Source organism: Castor canadensis, chromosome 1 (genome assembly GCF_047511655.1).
Source record: "Castor canadensis chromosome 1, mCasCan1.hap1v2, whole genome shotgun sequence".
Taxonomy (NCBI): domain Eukaryota; kingdom Metazoa; phylum Chordata; class Mammalia; order Rodentia; family Castoridae; genus Castor; species Castor canadensis.
This window is the reverse complement of record NC_133386.1, coordinates 18,745,197-18,760,329: the sequence shown is the minus strand read 5'-3', so window position 1 is coordinate 18,760,329 and position 15,133 is coordinate 18,745,197. Positions and strand designations below refer to the sequence as shown.

The following is a 15,133-nucleotide window of genomic DNA, read 5'->3' as shown; positions in this document are numbered from 1 at the left end:
TTACAAGTCAGGTGCTTGAGCACTCCACACCTCCAGTCTCAGATGCAAGATTTTTAAGGATAAAACCAACTGTATTGTGTATTGCCTCTGCTCACATCCCATTGACTACAGTTGGAGTCCATGAGCACACCTAACTAAGGAAAGTTGAAAGATATAGTTTGGCTGAGTGTTTCAGAGGCAGAGGAAACCATTTTCTGGACAACAGACCATTTTAGCTGTGTTCTACTTCCCTGAACACCAGATAGCTACATGACTATCTTTTCTACATGTATATTTACCACTTACCAACAATTTCAACTCAAATTACTATCTAGTGATTGCATCTAGTTCAAAATCCAGAATCTCCCTGTCATGTGCTTGTGCACACATGTACACACGACACTCATAGGTATCTCCCCTCAGATGTGCTGGAAGAGGAACAGAATAACTGCTATACAAGTTCCCACTCATTAAAGGAAAAAATAGCGGATGCATTGTGGTCACTTAGGAACTTCTCCTGAGAGTGCATTGTGCGACCTTTGTCCTGGCACAGTCGGGGAGCTCTTTGGCACTGGCTATGCTTTCTTTAAGAAATTCCAAATGAAGTGTAAAGTGGGTTTATGAACACAGGAATTCTTGCTCCAAATTTTACACTGCTAACTACTATATTCTACCTCCTCTTTGTACTTATTGCTATAACCAGCTTTAAAAAGTCATTAAACGCTTTATTCTCTAAACAGTTAAATTTAAAATGTAACTTTAAAAGAAACTTGGTTATAAATAGAGACATTAATGAAAAACACCTACATTCCAGAAGCAAGTAGAATCAGACCCTTCTGATATCTGAGAAAAAAGAATGATCAGAAATATTAGAGATCTGACTTCTGACATGGGCTTATTAACTACATGATAACTTAGAATTTGTTTAGGAATGAAACACAGATCAATAACATGGTAGATAACATTTAAAATTTTTGTTTCAGGAGAATAAAAATCAGTAAGATTCTAGTATGACTCAGTGGAATGGTAAGGTTAGATTTTTTTTTTCTGACTTTGAGAGAGCCGGCCAGCTGTTCATAATTTCCTCCTTCCCCTGGGAGCACAGTTACACTGTATTTTCCCAGCATCTCCAAGTAAGATGTGGCCTGTGCCTGTGTTCTTGCCTGTGGAACACAAATACCAGAGATACATACCAACTATAGTTGATCCATGAATTTCTCCCATGTGCAAATGCTCCTTTTGCTAGCCTGGTGTGATTGAGGCACAGTGTTAAAAGTGGCAGAGCCACAGGTGGGATGAGCAAGAAGAAGTGAATTGCTACTTAGAGATCTGCCGGTAGTCCCATTTTGTACTTTATATGAGCAAAAAAGAAACCAATATCATGTGAAAAGTCATACATATTTTAGAGTTTGTAATTATAGGGACTAGAATTACTTCACGATACATAAATACCACCAAAATTAGAGTACTACTTACAAATGGAAAGTATGTTTGCATAGCAGTAGCAGTGGTGGGCAATGACAAAACAGATATCTCAAGCTCAAGGAAACCTGGAGCTCTACCTTACACCACAGCAAATGATGAAACTGGACCTGTCGTAACTTGGAAGATAGCCATCCACTCAGTGAACCCAATCTTGGCCATAAGTGGCAGACTGACTATCACTGTGGGTGGTGTTAGTTTTTAATGTCTACTCTTAACGAGATATTTTAAATAAGATATGAGCTCAGGCAATATTTGTGTTTTCCTGAAATACAAGAAAAACTAGTGAAATTTCAGAGCTCAGGGAAAGGGTAACATTGAAAAGATTATTTATTGATCAGAAATAACTTGAGATAAGACTTTGAAATCCTTTAGCAATAAATATCCATAACTTACCTTGTCATGTGTCAACGATTAAGAGCCTCTCTGCCATAGATGTCTTCAAAGTAGCTTGAACTTGATATAAAAAAAATCTTTTATTCTTGAAGTTGGTCACGAGTCTGGGACCTGCAAGCAGGAAGTAGGCTCACAAGCGTTCTGGCAACATCGCCTTTACATTCTACCACAGAGAACGGTTTATGATAAAGCTAAGCTTTACACCACCTCACACCTCCCAATGGTGTGCCTTTCACGTGCTACTCAACCTATTTGTCACCTGAAGAAAACAACATTAGCACTAAAGCTTATTTCACAGGGTTTAAAGGAGAACCGACTTACGTGATAGGATTAGATCATTGCTTAACATATCATAAGCAGTCAGTAAATGTTAGCCATAGTAAGAATTGACTTAATCACACATCTGAGGAGAAATTTATGATCTGGAGCAAATTATCTCTTAGAGATTTGCACTAGTTTTGTAATAATTTGTGTTCAACTCACTGTGAATCAGTGTTTCCAGCTAAAATAGTTATTTATCAAGACTAAATGATTAATGTAAAATAAATCATGATAAAAGCGATATTTAAATAGTCTTACACATTTTATAGCAGAGTCTTCTAAAATATGCTCATAGGAAACCAAAAGAGCTGTATCACATACAAAATGAAGTATCTAAATCTTACCAATGTGACAAAATTCTCTTTGGCAATAAAATATATGCAATTAATATGACAGTTTTAGGACATAGAAGACTCATAAATATTGCAAAAAAATTTTAAGACTGTTTTGGAGATTAGGATTTTAAATGTCATTTCTTCATCCTAAAGTGCATCTATTTTTCTCTTAAATTTCTTCATCAATTATTCAACTTGGTTGTATGCACACGTGCTAATTCAATAAAGAGCTACTTCAACATCAGGAATGATGGATAGAGAAATTCCATGGTTTATGTCCTGAATCATTAGTAAAAGACAGTTATAAGGCCCATGGTTTCAAATATTTGCCTTTAAGATATTCCAGAAACACTTTACTTCATATCTAATAAAACCAGAAGGCAGTATGGTATTCTAATTTTATAGAATCAGACATCATATTTATAGAGAGATATTGGGCCAAATATAAATTATCTGAGACTTTCTACAGATATCTTTTTTTGGGGGGGTAACAGATTCTTGAGAATTTTATGAAAATTATGAACCTTGACTCTTTTTTCAAAATACTTAGTGTTATGGGTTGAATGTGTCACCCAAAGTTCACACACAGGACACTTGATCCCTATTGTGGCAGTGTTGGAAGGTTGGCCTAATGAGAAGTGATTCAGCGGTGTGGGTGGATTAATGTCATATGGCAAGGGTGGGTTAATTATAAAACGGGGAGTGTGGCCCCTTTTCTCTCTCTCTGCCTCTCTATCTCTCTTTCTCTCTCTCTCTCTCTCACATACACACACACACACACACACACACATAAATTCTTTCTTTCCTTGTGTCTCTGACATGGGATGATGCAGAAAAAAGGCCTTCACGAGATAACAGGGCCTCAGTCTAAGACTTCCCAGCTCCCAGACCTGCTCGGGGCTGTTCTTTGTAAGTTACTTAGCTTCAGGTAGTCTGTTATAGCAGCACAAAGTAAATTAGGACTATTAGTATGCACACATATCCAGTGTTTTACATGATGTTTAAGAGAGTTTCTGGACCTCGGTCCCATTTATAAAATGCATGCAACTTAACCTGGGCATGGTGGCTCATACCTGTATCTGAGCACTCATGAGGCTGAGGCAGGAGGATCATGAGTTCAAGGTCAATCTGGGCAACACAGTGAGTTCTAGGCAAGTCTGGGACATATATAAACACCTTGTCTCAAAAAAAGAGAATAAAGCACTTCGCTTAAAAATTACTGTTTTATATTGCAGTGCTACCCAGATTTTATAGGTTGATGATAAATTTATAACACTAGTTCTGTGATTTCAGTGTTTGTAACCAGCACACATCTACTCTGATGTGTGCCTACGATTTACTACTTATGAAATATTTTAATGTTTGCCCTTGACTAAAACGTGAGGATACAAATATCTTAACATGAGATTTTGTAATCCCATATAAAATGTTGTCCTATCATGTAAAGCAGTATCTTTTCTATCATCAGCATCATTTATGCAACATCTGTAGGTCAAGGACCATATTCAGTTTGTTTTTGTTTGAGACAGGCTCAAACTCACAATCTTCTTGTCTCAACTTCCAGAGCAGTGCTGGATTACAGCACCATACCTGGCAAAACCACTTTCTTCACCCACATTTATAAAGTTTTTTTCCATGACCTTGCCTGGAATTGCCAAGCTCCAAAAGATTTTACTATGTAAGGCCATAAAATAGGTGGAAGACTTTCTCAAAATACTTGCATCAGAATCAAGTTTTATTTTTAAGATCATAGTCTAGAAACTTGAATCACATTAAAGATCTATGGCAAGGTATTCGATTCTTAAATGTTAACTATTTAGCTTTAAGTAATTTGAGGAAAGGCACCAAAATTTCCAGTGAGCATTGTACAAATACAGAATATAATTTATAACGAACTATTTTTGAACTTAAATATGTTTAAATAAGGGCCAAGTGCAATCCCGGCAACTCAGGAGGCAGAGATTGGGAGAATTGTAGTTTAGCGCCAGCCTGGGAAAAAAATTAGTGAGACCCTCTCTTGACCAACAAGTCATGTGTAGTAGTGTACAACTTTAAACCCAGCTACATGGGGGATATAGGAAGGAGGAACACAGTTCAAAGCTGGCCCAGACAAAAAGCATTAGAGCCTTTCTAAACGATAACCTAAAGGAAAAAGGGACTGGAGGTGTGGCTCAAGTGGTAGAGTGCTTGCCTAGGAAGTGAGATCCTGAGTTCAAACCCCACTACAGCCAAAAATTTGTTTTGATTAATATTTAGATGAGAGTTAATGTGCTGGTTGACTTTGCACATCAATTTCACTGAGTACTTAGTCATTTGCTCAAACTTCCTGTGACAATGTTTTTGGATGACATAATATTCACATCAATAGACAATGCATAGCAGGTTGTCCCCCTTAATGTGGGTGGGTCTCATTCAGTTAGTAAAATGCCTGAAGAGGTGGGACCTATACCATTGCTTCTCCAGAGTATCCAGATGGCTGACTCCCCTGGCAGATCTTGGAAAGTGGCAGCCTCCATGATCACATGATTCCTATAACAAATCTATTTTCGTACTGGTTTTGTTTCTCTGGATAGGCTGAACTAACACACAGATGTTGGTGCCAGAAAGTAAGATGCTACTGTAAGAAATACTTTAAAATAAGGAGGTGGCTTTGAAACTGAGTGATGTACAGAAACTGTAAGAATTTTGCAGTGAACACTAGAAAAAAAAAACCCAAGTGCCTTGAAGGGACAGCAGGTAGGAATACAGTTGCTAAGCTGCTCCTGGTGAGGTTTCAGGTGGAAATGAGGAACATGGTACTGAAAACTAGAGGAAAGACAATCCTTGCTTCACACTCAGCTGACATGTGTTCTAGTGTTTTCTAAAAGTTAGAACCTGTGAGCAATGCCATGGGGTATTTATCTGAGATGATATCTAAGCAAAGTGATGTCTAGATTCTCCTTACTATGATGAAAGATGAGAGAATAAGATGATGAAATGATAGTTTACGATGAGAGAAGAGAGCTAATATGATGGGATTGTGAGGGAAAAGAGAGAAGGAACTTGAAGATTTGAAAAATCCTTTGTCTTAATCTCATTGCTGAAAATGAAAAAACTTGTAGAAAGAACACTGAGCATGTGGTTTACTGGTGGAGTTAATCAGCCATCTCAGCGATGACTAAGAATAGAACTTGGATTATACCCACAAAAGCTGTGCCCCATATCAGCTAGCTTGGGGTCCTTTTGCTCTGCCCAGACAACACTCATGGGTAGGCAAGGAGAAGCGTATCCCAGGCATTTGGTGGTTTTGTAATCCTGTGTGGGCAGCAGCAACAGAAAGCAGTGAGCAGTGGCAGGTGGTGCTCTCTAGTGTTCCAACTCTTGAGTGGGCCCTGGGTGCTGGGACCCTTAGCTCCACGGCTACAAGTGTTATATACCTCTAGCCCCTCAGACGGTGGGATCCTCAGTGCTTCTGAGTGGTAACAAGTATTACAGTCCTCTTCCAGTGACCAAAACTTGCAGTTTCTCTTCTTTCTGTCTCTACAGGCTTCTGACTTTCTTCTGCTTCACCTCTTTGCCCTCTCTTGTTTTCTGTCTCCTGCTATTCTGTGTCATTTCTGCCACTTCTGCTCCCGATTACTTTTACCCTGGTCACTGTCACTGCTGCTCTCTGCCTTTTGCTCTGCCATATCTTTCACCACTGCCTCTTCTGAAACTACTACCACTGCCACTGTCACCTGGGTTAGCTGCTGCTCTTACTGCTGCCAGGTCTGTTATCATGGCTGCCACTGCTGGGTCTATCGCTGGTGCAGTTCCTGGGAACCTGGCACTGCTGCTGCATCTCCCATCACCTCTTCTCTTTCTTCATGTTAGCACTCTACCAATGATGGAAATCAAAAGTAGGCAAGAAAAGAGCACTGGAGAGAAGCTTTATTGTGGCTAATGTTGCAACACCAAGAAGCAGCACAGGAAGGTAATCTGATTGACTCCCAAAGAGACTCAAACTGCCAGTTTATATAGCTAGAAGGGGTGTGTCAGTGGAGTGTCTGCACCAATCATGGCACAGTCCTTCATGTCACCAGTCATGGCAGTTCCTTATTTGAATTAAGGATTGTGTCTACACTAGTGACAAGTCTTCTGTTGGGCCACAAGGGGAAGTACTTCCTCTCTGGCCTGGATGGAGATGGCTGCAGGGTCATCCACAGTTCATCCAAGCTTCTGATGGCAAAAAAGTCCAGCTCAAACTCTTCGCTGGGACAGTGCCTTTGGGAGCTGGGGTTGTTCTTAAGCAGCAAACTGTTGTTGTCACGTGGCTTCCTCAAGCTGTCTATGAAGTGTTCAGAGCAGCCAGTGATGGCACGAGGACAATCTGGCTGACTGTTTAGTTGATAGTCAAAGCAGGGAAGGGCCTAGCGGCTGTTGATTAGGGAGTCAGATCACCTGTATATGAAAAGGGCGCTCACAATAGTAAAGACTCATCATTAACCTTAACAGTGCTTTAGAAGTATTTAATAGTGCTCTAATGGCCCATGACTCCTGCTCCGGAGCCCGGAGGAGAGGTGAGTCCTATGGTGTGTTTTACTGAGGAAACAGAGAAAACAGGGTAAAATGAAGGAAGTCTGCTGGACTAAAATCACACAGGATGGGACCATAAATCTATCTGACTTTGAACATGGACATTCATGAATGTCTTGAATTCATCTTTCAAGAAAAGGAAAGAATGGCTCCCACAGTGATTCAAAGTAATCGGAACTACATTCTCACCAGAGGAAGCAAGGTTGTTTCCACCTGGGTTGGGGTGGACCCACTTCCTTGTTTTCAGTAAGCCAGGCTACCCCAGCAAAGAGCCGTGGGGTGCCCTCTGCAATGACTCATTGTGGATTAGGCTAGGCCTTTGCCCTTCGTCAAGGAGGTGTGGCCACAACCTAGAGTTAGAGGACCACAGTGGGCCCAGAAAGCAGAGGATCCAGCCAGGGAGCACTTTCCCCAAACCTTAAGATTCAATGGAGTCCTGCAAGCTTTTGGACTTCCTGGAGTTCAATCGCCCCTTCCTCGTTTCTGATTTCTTACTTTTTCTATGAAAATGCCCTATTTCTCCATTGTAGTTTGGAAACACATAATTTATTAGTATCATATGTTTGTTGCTGTGGAGAAATTGTAAGGCAGTGATTTTTGAGTCTTATCTATTTATGTTTGATGTTATTTAGACGAGACTCTGGACTTGACTTGATTAGAAATGTGTTGAGTCTCTTGGTACCTGTTGGGATGGGATGAAATTTGCTCTTCGTAGGACACATAGGGATGGGAGGAGGGTATCCCTATGTAACTATATTTGGATATAATTCATTTGGAGGTGTGTAAGATTAAATGAGGTCATAGGGTGGGACTCTAATCCTTATAAAAAAAGAAAAGACACCAGATACTTCTCTCTCCATTCCCCTTCCTTCTTTCCTCTCCACCCCCCCGCCCCACCTCCTTCCCTCCAACACACAGTGGAGAGGCCATGTAAGGACACAGTGAGCTGGTGGCTGTCTGACTTAGCTTGCCTAGAATCTTCATGATAAAATGCATGTTTGTTTTACAGGTTCTGCAGCAACACAGTCCCCTCACATGGTCGTGTATGCTACCTTTACACCTCTCTATTTGTTTGAAAACAAGATTTTTTCATTAGAGAAGATGGTAAGCATTCAAGACCAAGAACTACAATATTATTTAAGTTGTATCTGTATGGGATGTGGAGAATTATTTGACCTAAGCAATTTGGCACTTCTAAAATTATCTTAGATGATCACAGTACTAGACAATCATAAAAAAAAGAGGAAAAACTATATAAATATCTCATTTTAATTTTGAAGAATTATCTATTATTTATACAAAATAAACACTACTAGTTTTTTTCTTACAAATTATAAGAAAAATTTAGTCAAGAAATACAATTAACACATGCATAGTATAAATACCTGGGTAAAGATATTATACCATGTATCACTGCCATATATCTTTGATTTTTCTTTTATGCATATATTCTGTGATGTGTTTTTGTGTGTACTTTTTTTCAGAATGGAATCATGTTTTACACTCCATTTAGAAGCCAGTTTTTCATTTATCACTATGTTATTAACAATTTCCCATGGTTTTCTATTTTAGTCAATATGATTTTTATTGGTGGGATAGTATTTATGGAGTTCCACAATTTTTTAAACTGTCTTGTTCTTAAGGTTAAAAATCAATTTTTTCTCTTTCCCTTATAATGATAAAGTCTATGAAGTTACTATACATATATACATTGATCATTGAATATTGCTTATTGAATGATTATGTATATTGATTATTGTAAATGCTTATTGACTCCTAAGCCTGTTTGGGTACTTAAGACATCTAGCACTTCATTCCTAGGATTCCATATGTCCTAAAGTCACTAAATTGAAGTATAAGCTTAGGTGGTACAGTGATGTAATTACATACAAGTATCCATTTGAATAGTTAGAAAGAGCTGAGTGAAAATTATCTTGAAATGTAAATATTCCACCTGGATGAGTATTATACTATACTCTGAGTTGCATTTGTCTTTGAGATTAGTCTGGGGGTGTAATTGTTACCGGTTTTTACCTCCTCGTTCTCCTGGTCTTCCTCTTAGTCTTTCTTTATCTCCTTTAGACAGAAGTTACTCTTACCTGTAAAAATTAACCATATAAGAGTGGTAACTTCATATCATAAATATAAGTTCTTTGATTTTAATCCAAAGTTAAATAACATTAGCCATGGTTTAATCTCAGAATCAAAAATTAAGTCTAGGTCTTAAAATCAATAGCACTCAACAGTCCAAGTGTGTTTCAAAAGCCTTTTCCAAATTCAGCCTGTTGTTGAGATTAGGGATGACCACCTCATCTCTGATTTTTTTAAACCTCTTTACCTGCCACTGGCCTAGGCACTGTCTCAGATACTCTAGAGGGAAAAGACCACTTGGGTTACTGAAGAACACTGGCCATGTTTTTTTTTGTGGAGGTGATAAGAAGTACTCACCCTTTTTTTTTTTTAGTTTTTGGTGCAGGGCTTCCAGCTTGCTAGGCAGGTACTTTACTGCTTGAGCCACACCTTTAACCATTTTTACTCTGATTTTTTTTGAGGTAGGGTCTCCTTTATGCCCAAGTCAGCCAGGATCACGGTCCTCCTATTGTCCTTCCCTTAGTAACTGGGATGACAGATGTATGCTACCATGCCCAGCGTTTTCTATTGAAAGGAGTTCCAAAAAACTTTTTGCTTGGGCTGCCCTGGAATCATAGTTTTCCAGATCTGTGCCTCCTGAGTAGCTAGGATTACAGGTATGAACCAGAGGTGTTGGCTTCAAACTCCTTTTAAAACTGCAAAATGAAAGCACAGGATGAATTAATCACCAAACAAAAAGGTATGGAAAATAATCCATTTAAAAATTGGTGATCTTACTGAGAATCTAAGATTTAAAAACAAAGTTACTTTTGAATTTAGAAGACTAAAACAGACTATCAACCCTCACATCCGTTTATTCATTGTTTAATCCAACAGGTGTTTATTAATTATCTGTTGTATGTTAAACACGTGCTGTGTTCTGAAGATATAAATATGAGCAAAAACTTAGGGTCTAATGAGGAAAGCAGACAATTAAGTAAACAATAAAACAATTAAAAATTGTTATAAAAGAAGGCATACAAGGTACTGACCATATGTAGGTATAGGTGCATAAATGTACGTTTGGTGGAGGAATGAACAAATGAATACTTGAATGAATGAGTGAGAAGAATGAGTGAGTGAGAAGAATCAATGGAGGAGACAAAACAAAAGCACGTCATTTGTTTCTAGGCAAGCACCAGACCACCTGAGTCATACCCCAACCCCCATGTCATTTCTTCTAATGGGGGACCAGGAAAGTCTTCTCAAGGAAAGAGCTAATTATTTAAACTGAGACTTTAAAAGTCATGCAAGTAAATAAGAAAATGTGTTCAAAGCAAGGGAATCTCATGTTAGAAAGTCTGGAGGCAAGGGAGATGCCATCAGGTTCAGGGAAGTACCCAAGACTGAATAAGTCACACAGGAAGTCAGTCTTGCAGGCAATGCCAGTTGTAGGTAGAAGTCAGAACACAATCTATCAATCCTTTTTTTTTTTTTTTGAGACAGGGTCTTGCTCTATACATCCAAGCTGGCCTTGAACTTGAATCCTCTTGCTTCGGATCAGACTCTCTAATGCTGAGAGAACTACCATGCCTGGTTTAAATCCTCCCTTTGCATGATGAAAAGGGTTTAAGTGCCAGAGAATCTAAAATTAGTCCCATGTCTGTAACAGTAACTGCATAACCTCCAAGACTGTAATGCACTGACTATAGTCTCATGGTCCCCCAGCTTGCCTGTTGGTTCTTTTAAGTTAACTGTGCAGGACACTGATCTAGGTTTGTTGGTAAATATCAGAATATAATAGAGATATGTTTTAATAATAAACCTGTAGTAAACATTTTCTTTCCTAATGAAATTTCATTAAATGGAGCATACTACTAAATGTTATAACTCCAAAAACCATGAAATCAACAAGTAAAAAAAAAGTTAATAACTTACATTTATTTAAAGAAATGATGAAGGCTGGCCATCCTTGGTGTTATATGCCTGTAGTTCCAGTACTCAGCACTAGGGAGGCAAAAGCAGGGGGATTGTGAGTTCTAGTCCAGCCTGCAGTAGAGAGCAAGACCCCCCAAAAGCAACGTAAAACAAAAAGAAGTGAGGAGACTGTAAGAAAAACAAGAACCAAACTTTAGAAGAAATAAGACACGAATTACCCAACATGTTCCAATATCCTTTTCTTCTTGGGTATTCTAAATAGTTTTGGTTTTATTTAGATGGATGAGTTGGGAGTTTTAAAAAAAAAAAAAAAAAAAAAAACTCCCTCCACCTGCCCAAACCCCTACTTCTTCTTTTAGAAAGGTTGAAATGAAATGGGGTAAAAAGAGTAAAAGGGTCTAGGGAAAGGAAAATTTTAATTCAAGTCTAACACACAAATTATTCACAATTCTAAATCTCTGTGTTCCCAATTCATACCTAAAAAACTTTGAGATCCTTTTACAAAGCTTCTTAACATCAAACTATAAGTATTATTAATACCATTACTTTTCATGAATCAGACACGCTATATAGAATGTTGAAAATAAGATGAAATATGAGAAATTAGTTTTTAAAGTTCTCATGCTAAAATCAGGTTAGTACTATCAAAGTGATTCAAGCAGTAAGTATGTGCTAATACTATGCTTTGTTGTTTGAGTTAGTTCTTTACATTTTCAAAATACTTTAAATCATTTTCTAATGTTCTACGGTTCAAGAAAGAAATTATTTTTAGACTAAAATACTGGTTGACATCATAAAGAGAAATTAAGATATGTAGACCAAAAATTATCACTGATAAGATGCCCAGCATGCGTCCAGCTCCTACAGTACTCCAAAAGTGACTTCTATTTTGAATACCATTTAAATGGGACTTACAGAAACGCCCCTTTTTAAAATACTACAGTAAGGCATCATCTTACTGAATGGCCTCAAATTCTCCCATAAGTTTCCATTTTCTTTGAAGTGTTGACTTGATTCATTCATCCTAAAGCTATACTGAGTTAAAGGGAAAAGGTTTACACTTTAGATTATGTAGGACAAAGTTTTATAATGCCACTCTAAGACAAAATTAGACACTTCTGAATGTTTTTCACTAAACTGCTAAAAAAAGAGATGGAGAGAAATAGATAGTTTCTTCTTAATCAGGTCACTTTTTAAAACCACTGAATCACTCTTCTCTTTATCTTGAATATTTATGACTCTTGAAATGGGCCTTCAGGTCTCACTAGCGTACTGATTACTCCTCTTCTCTGCGATTTGTCTGGCTCCTGGAAGAACTGTTGTACCTCGTGAATGTCCTGCCTGTCCTGTGCTTCAGAGAAGTGTAAGACGAGCTATAAAGAATCAGAGTCCTGACAGCAAGGCAGTTCCAGTTGAAGCAATGATATGGAATAGGCCTGTGGTGGGCTTCTACCACAATTTACATGATTATGCTATCGCACAGAAATCAGTGATGTGGAATCATGAGGAAAAATAGTTATTGGCAAAACTGACTTTAATATAGTTAGTATTTTATTTTAGTTTCAACGTTAAGCTGGGCTGGGAAATTCAAAATTTGGCTATGGTGTAGATCACTTCAAATTTCATGTACTTTAAAAAATGTTTTTTTTTTATGGCATGTTTTGGGCAGCAATTAATAACTAAAGTTCTGTTTAAATATTTGAAACTATTTCCAAAGCAGAATGGTTCCAAGACTGCTGAACATTTGAACATGGCAGGTCTTTGCCTAGTCAACTACTTCATTTGGCAGTGCAGTCTGTCTGCTGGAACTTCTATGAATGCCTCCTTTGTCCTCAGTAACCTGGGGGATTTCCTGTGGAAGAACCCATTATCAAAGAGTGGGGGTGCCCTCTGTAGATAAGGCTACCACTCCCCACCTCACTGACCAAATGCACTTAAGACTAGAATATTGTAAAATAACTAACGATTGCTAGTGAGTTTTAAATATATACAGACATATAAATATATATGCATGATAAGCACTAGTATTAAAGCTTTAACCTCTCAAGATAATGACTGAGTAATTTTGAACCCAAACTGATGCTAAGATTTTTGAAATCACAAAGGATCTTAAGCTTTTAGAACTGAAAAGTCTCATTTTTCAAATAAAGAAACAGGGAGCCCAAGAAAACTTAAAGATGGCAAGAGCTACAAATGGTTATAAAGCTTACAATAAAAGAGGCAGAAACCAAGTGCCAGTGGCTCACGCTTGTAATCCTAGCTACTCTGGGTGTCTGAGATCAGAAGGATGGCGGGTCCAGACTAGCCTGGAAAAGCTTGTGAGACCCCCCCATCCCAACCAGTGGCTGGGTGTTGTGGTGGTGTGCACCTTTCATCCCAGTCACAGCATAAAATAAGGTGATCATGGTTCAGGTGGGCCAGGGCAAAACATATGAGACCCTATCTCCAAAATAATCAGTGAAAAGGGCTGGAGGTGTGGGTCAAGCAGCAGAGTGCCTGCCTTACAAGAATGAAGCTCCATGGTCAAACCCCAGTACTGCCAAAAAAAGAGTAGAGGAAATACAGCTGCTTACTTGCTTTTTTATCACTATAGTGGTGAGCGTATTTCTATATTGACAGAAGTACCATTCTAAATGCCAGAGGTAATTGCAGGAATCCTCTTGAATCTTCTTTTCATCTCTTAGGCAGATTCTGCAGAGAAACTTAGAGAATATGGGCTATCCCACATCTGTAGCCATCCCGTGCTGGTGACTAGAAGTAGGTCTTGTCCCCTTGTGGCACCACCAAAACCACCTCCTGTGCCTCCCTGGAAACGTATTCGTGAGCAGAAAGAAACTGTTATAACAGATGAAGCTCGAGGTATGCACTGTGTTGTGTTAAAAATCTTTCTAAGTGACACTTCTGTATGTGAGAGCTGAAGTTTCTTTTGTAGTGAAGAGAGTGATGTATTGAAGTAAACCACGCAGCATCACACCAAACCCTACTTGAATTTTATGTCTAAATTATGTCTTTACAGGATTCTTTCTGCACATCTCAGAAGCCCAGTATTTGACTGATGCTGAAATTGACCAAACAGGACATTCTCTTTTCCGGGTGGGGGGTGGGGTACAGTGGTGCTGGGATTTAAACTCAGGGTTTTGTGCTTACAAGGCAGACATTCTACCACTTGAGCCATGCCCCCAATCTAATTCTTTAAATGATAGCATTGTTGTTATTAGTGTGATAGAAGAGTAATTTGTAGTAGATAATATAGAAACTTAAACAGCATATATTAAGGTTCTAGGATGAATTAGTAATGTGGAAATGACCACAGACTGTCGTGTAGAACATACTCTTTGAATTATTGATTTATAATTAGAACTCTTATAGGAACAGAACTTGTACTTGAAGTGACTCCTGTGTTAATACTGTCATAAGTCTTTTTTGTCAGTGACAGTTGTTCCTAGTACTAAGGGCAGGGAGAGGAGTACCCCAGGTGTTCTTATTCTTGCAATTCAGTTTTAAATTCTTCGTGGTTCATGTCTTCACACCTCCAATCTTCTGTTCTTTTCAAGTTTTCACTCTTACTTTTTTTTTACAAGCATAATATTTGAATGGAGGAGGAATCGAGATGGCAAGGCAAAGAATGAATGAGGCCATAACTAAAAGAATCAATTTTAAAGCAGAAACATGAACATGAGGAGGTGATTTTAAAAAGAAATAATTCAACAATTTAGTCATAGTAGAACTTATAATTTGTGTATGTTTTTTCAACATGAATAGTCTTCTCATAGTTAACTTTTGTTTTGTCTTGTTTTCTTTTTGCACTGGGGATCAAACCCAAGCTTTGTACACATTAGACACGCCCTCTACCTCTGAGCTACCTCTCCAGCCCAGTATTTGTACTTTTTGGTGGAGGACAGAGTGCAGTATTATAGATGTGCGCATGTGTGTGTGCGTGTGTGTAATATGTATACATTCTCATTCCAAGGAGCTTAAATTATGCTTGTTCAAAAATAGCTGTCAGTGTAGGGCTGGGCCTGGTGGCTGTGTCTATAATCCCATCTACTCAGCAGACA

At 38.4% G+C, this 15,133-nt stretch overlaps 1 protein-coding gene across 2 annotated transcripts in view; it reads left to right on the top strand.

Annotated features, from left to right (window-relative positions):
• Positions 1 to 15,133, top strand: part of Adgb (androglobin) — a 151,451-nt gene that overhangs the window by 51,222 nt on the left and 85,096 nt on the right. For both annotated transcript variants that reach the window (XM_074072532.1, XM_074072528.1), the window contains exons 10-11: positions 8,077 to 8,171; positions 13,760 to 13,934. In XM_074072532.1, the coding sequence (XP_073928633.1) occupies positions 8,077 to 8,171; positions 13,760 to 13,934 (270 nt within the window). The remainder of the gene's footprint in view (positions 1 to 8,076; positions 8,172 to 13,759; positions 13,935 to 15,133) is intronic.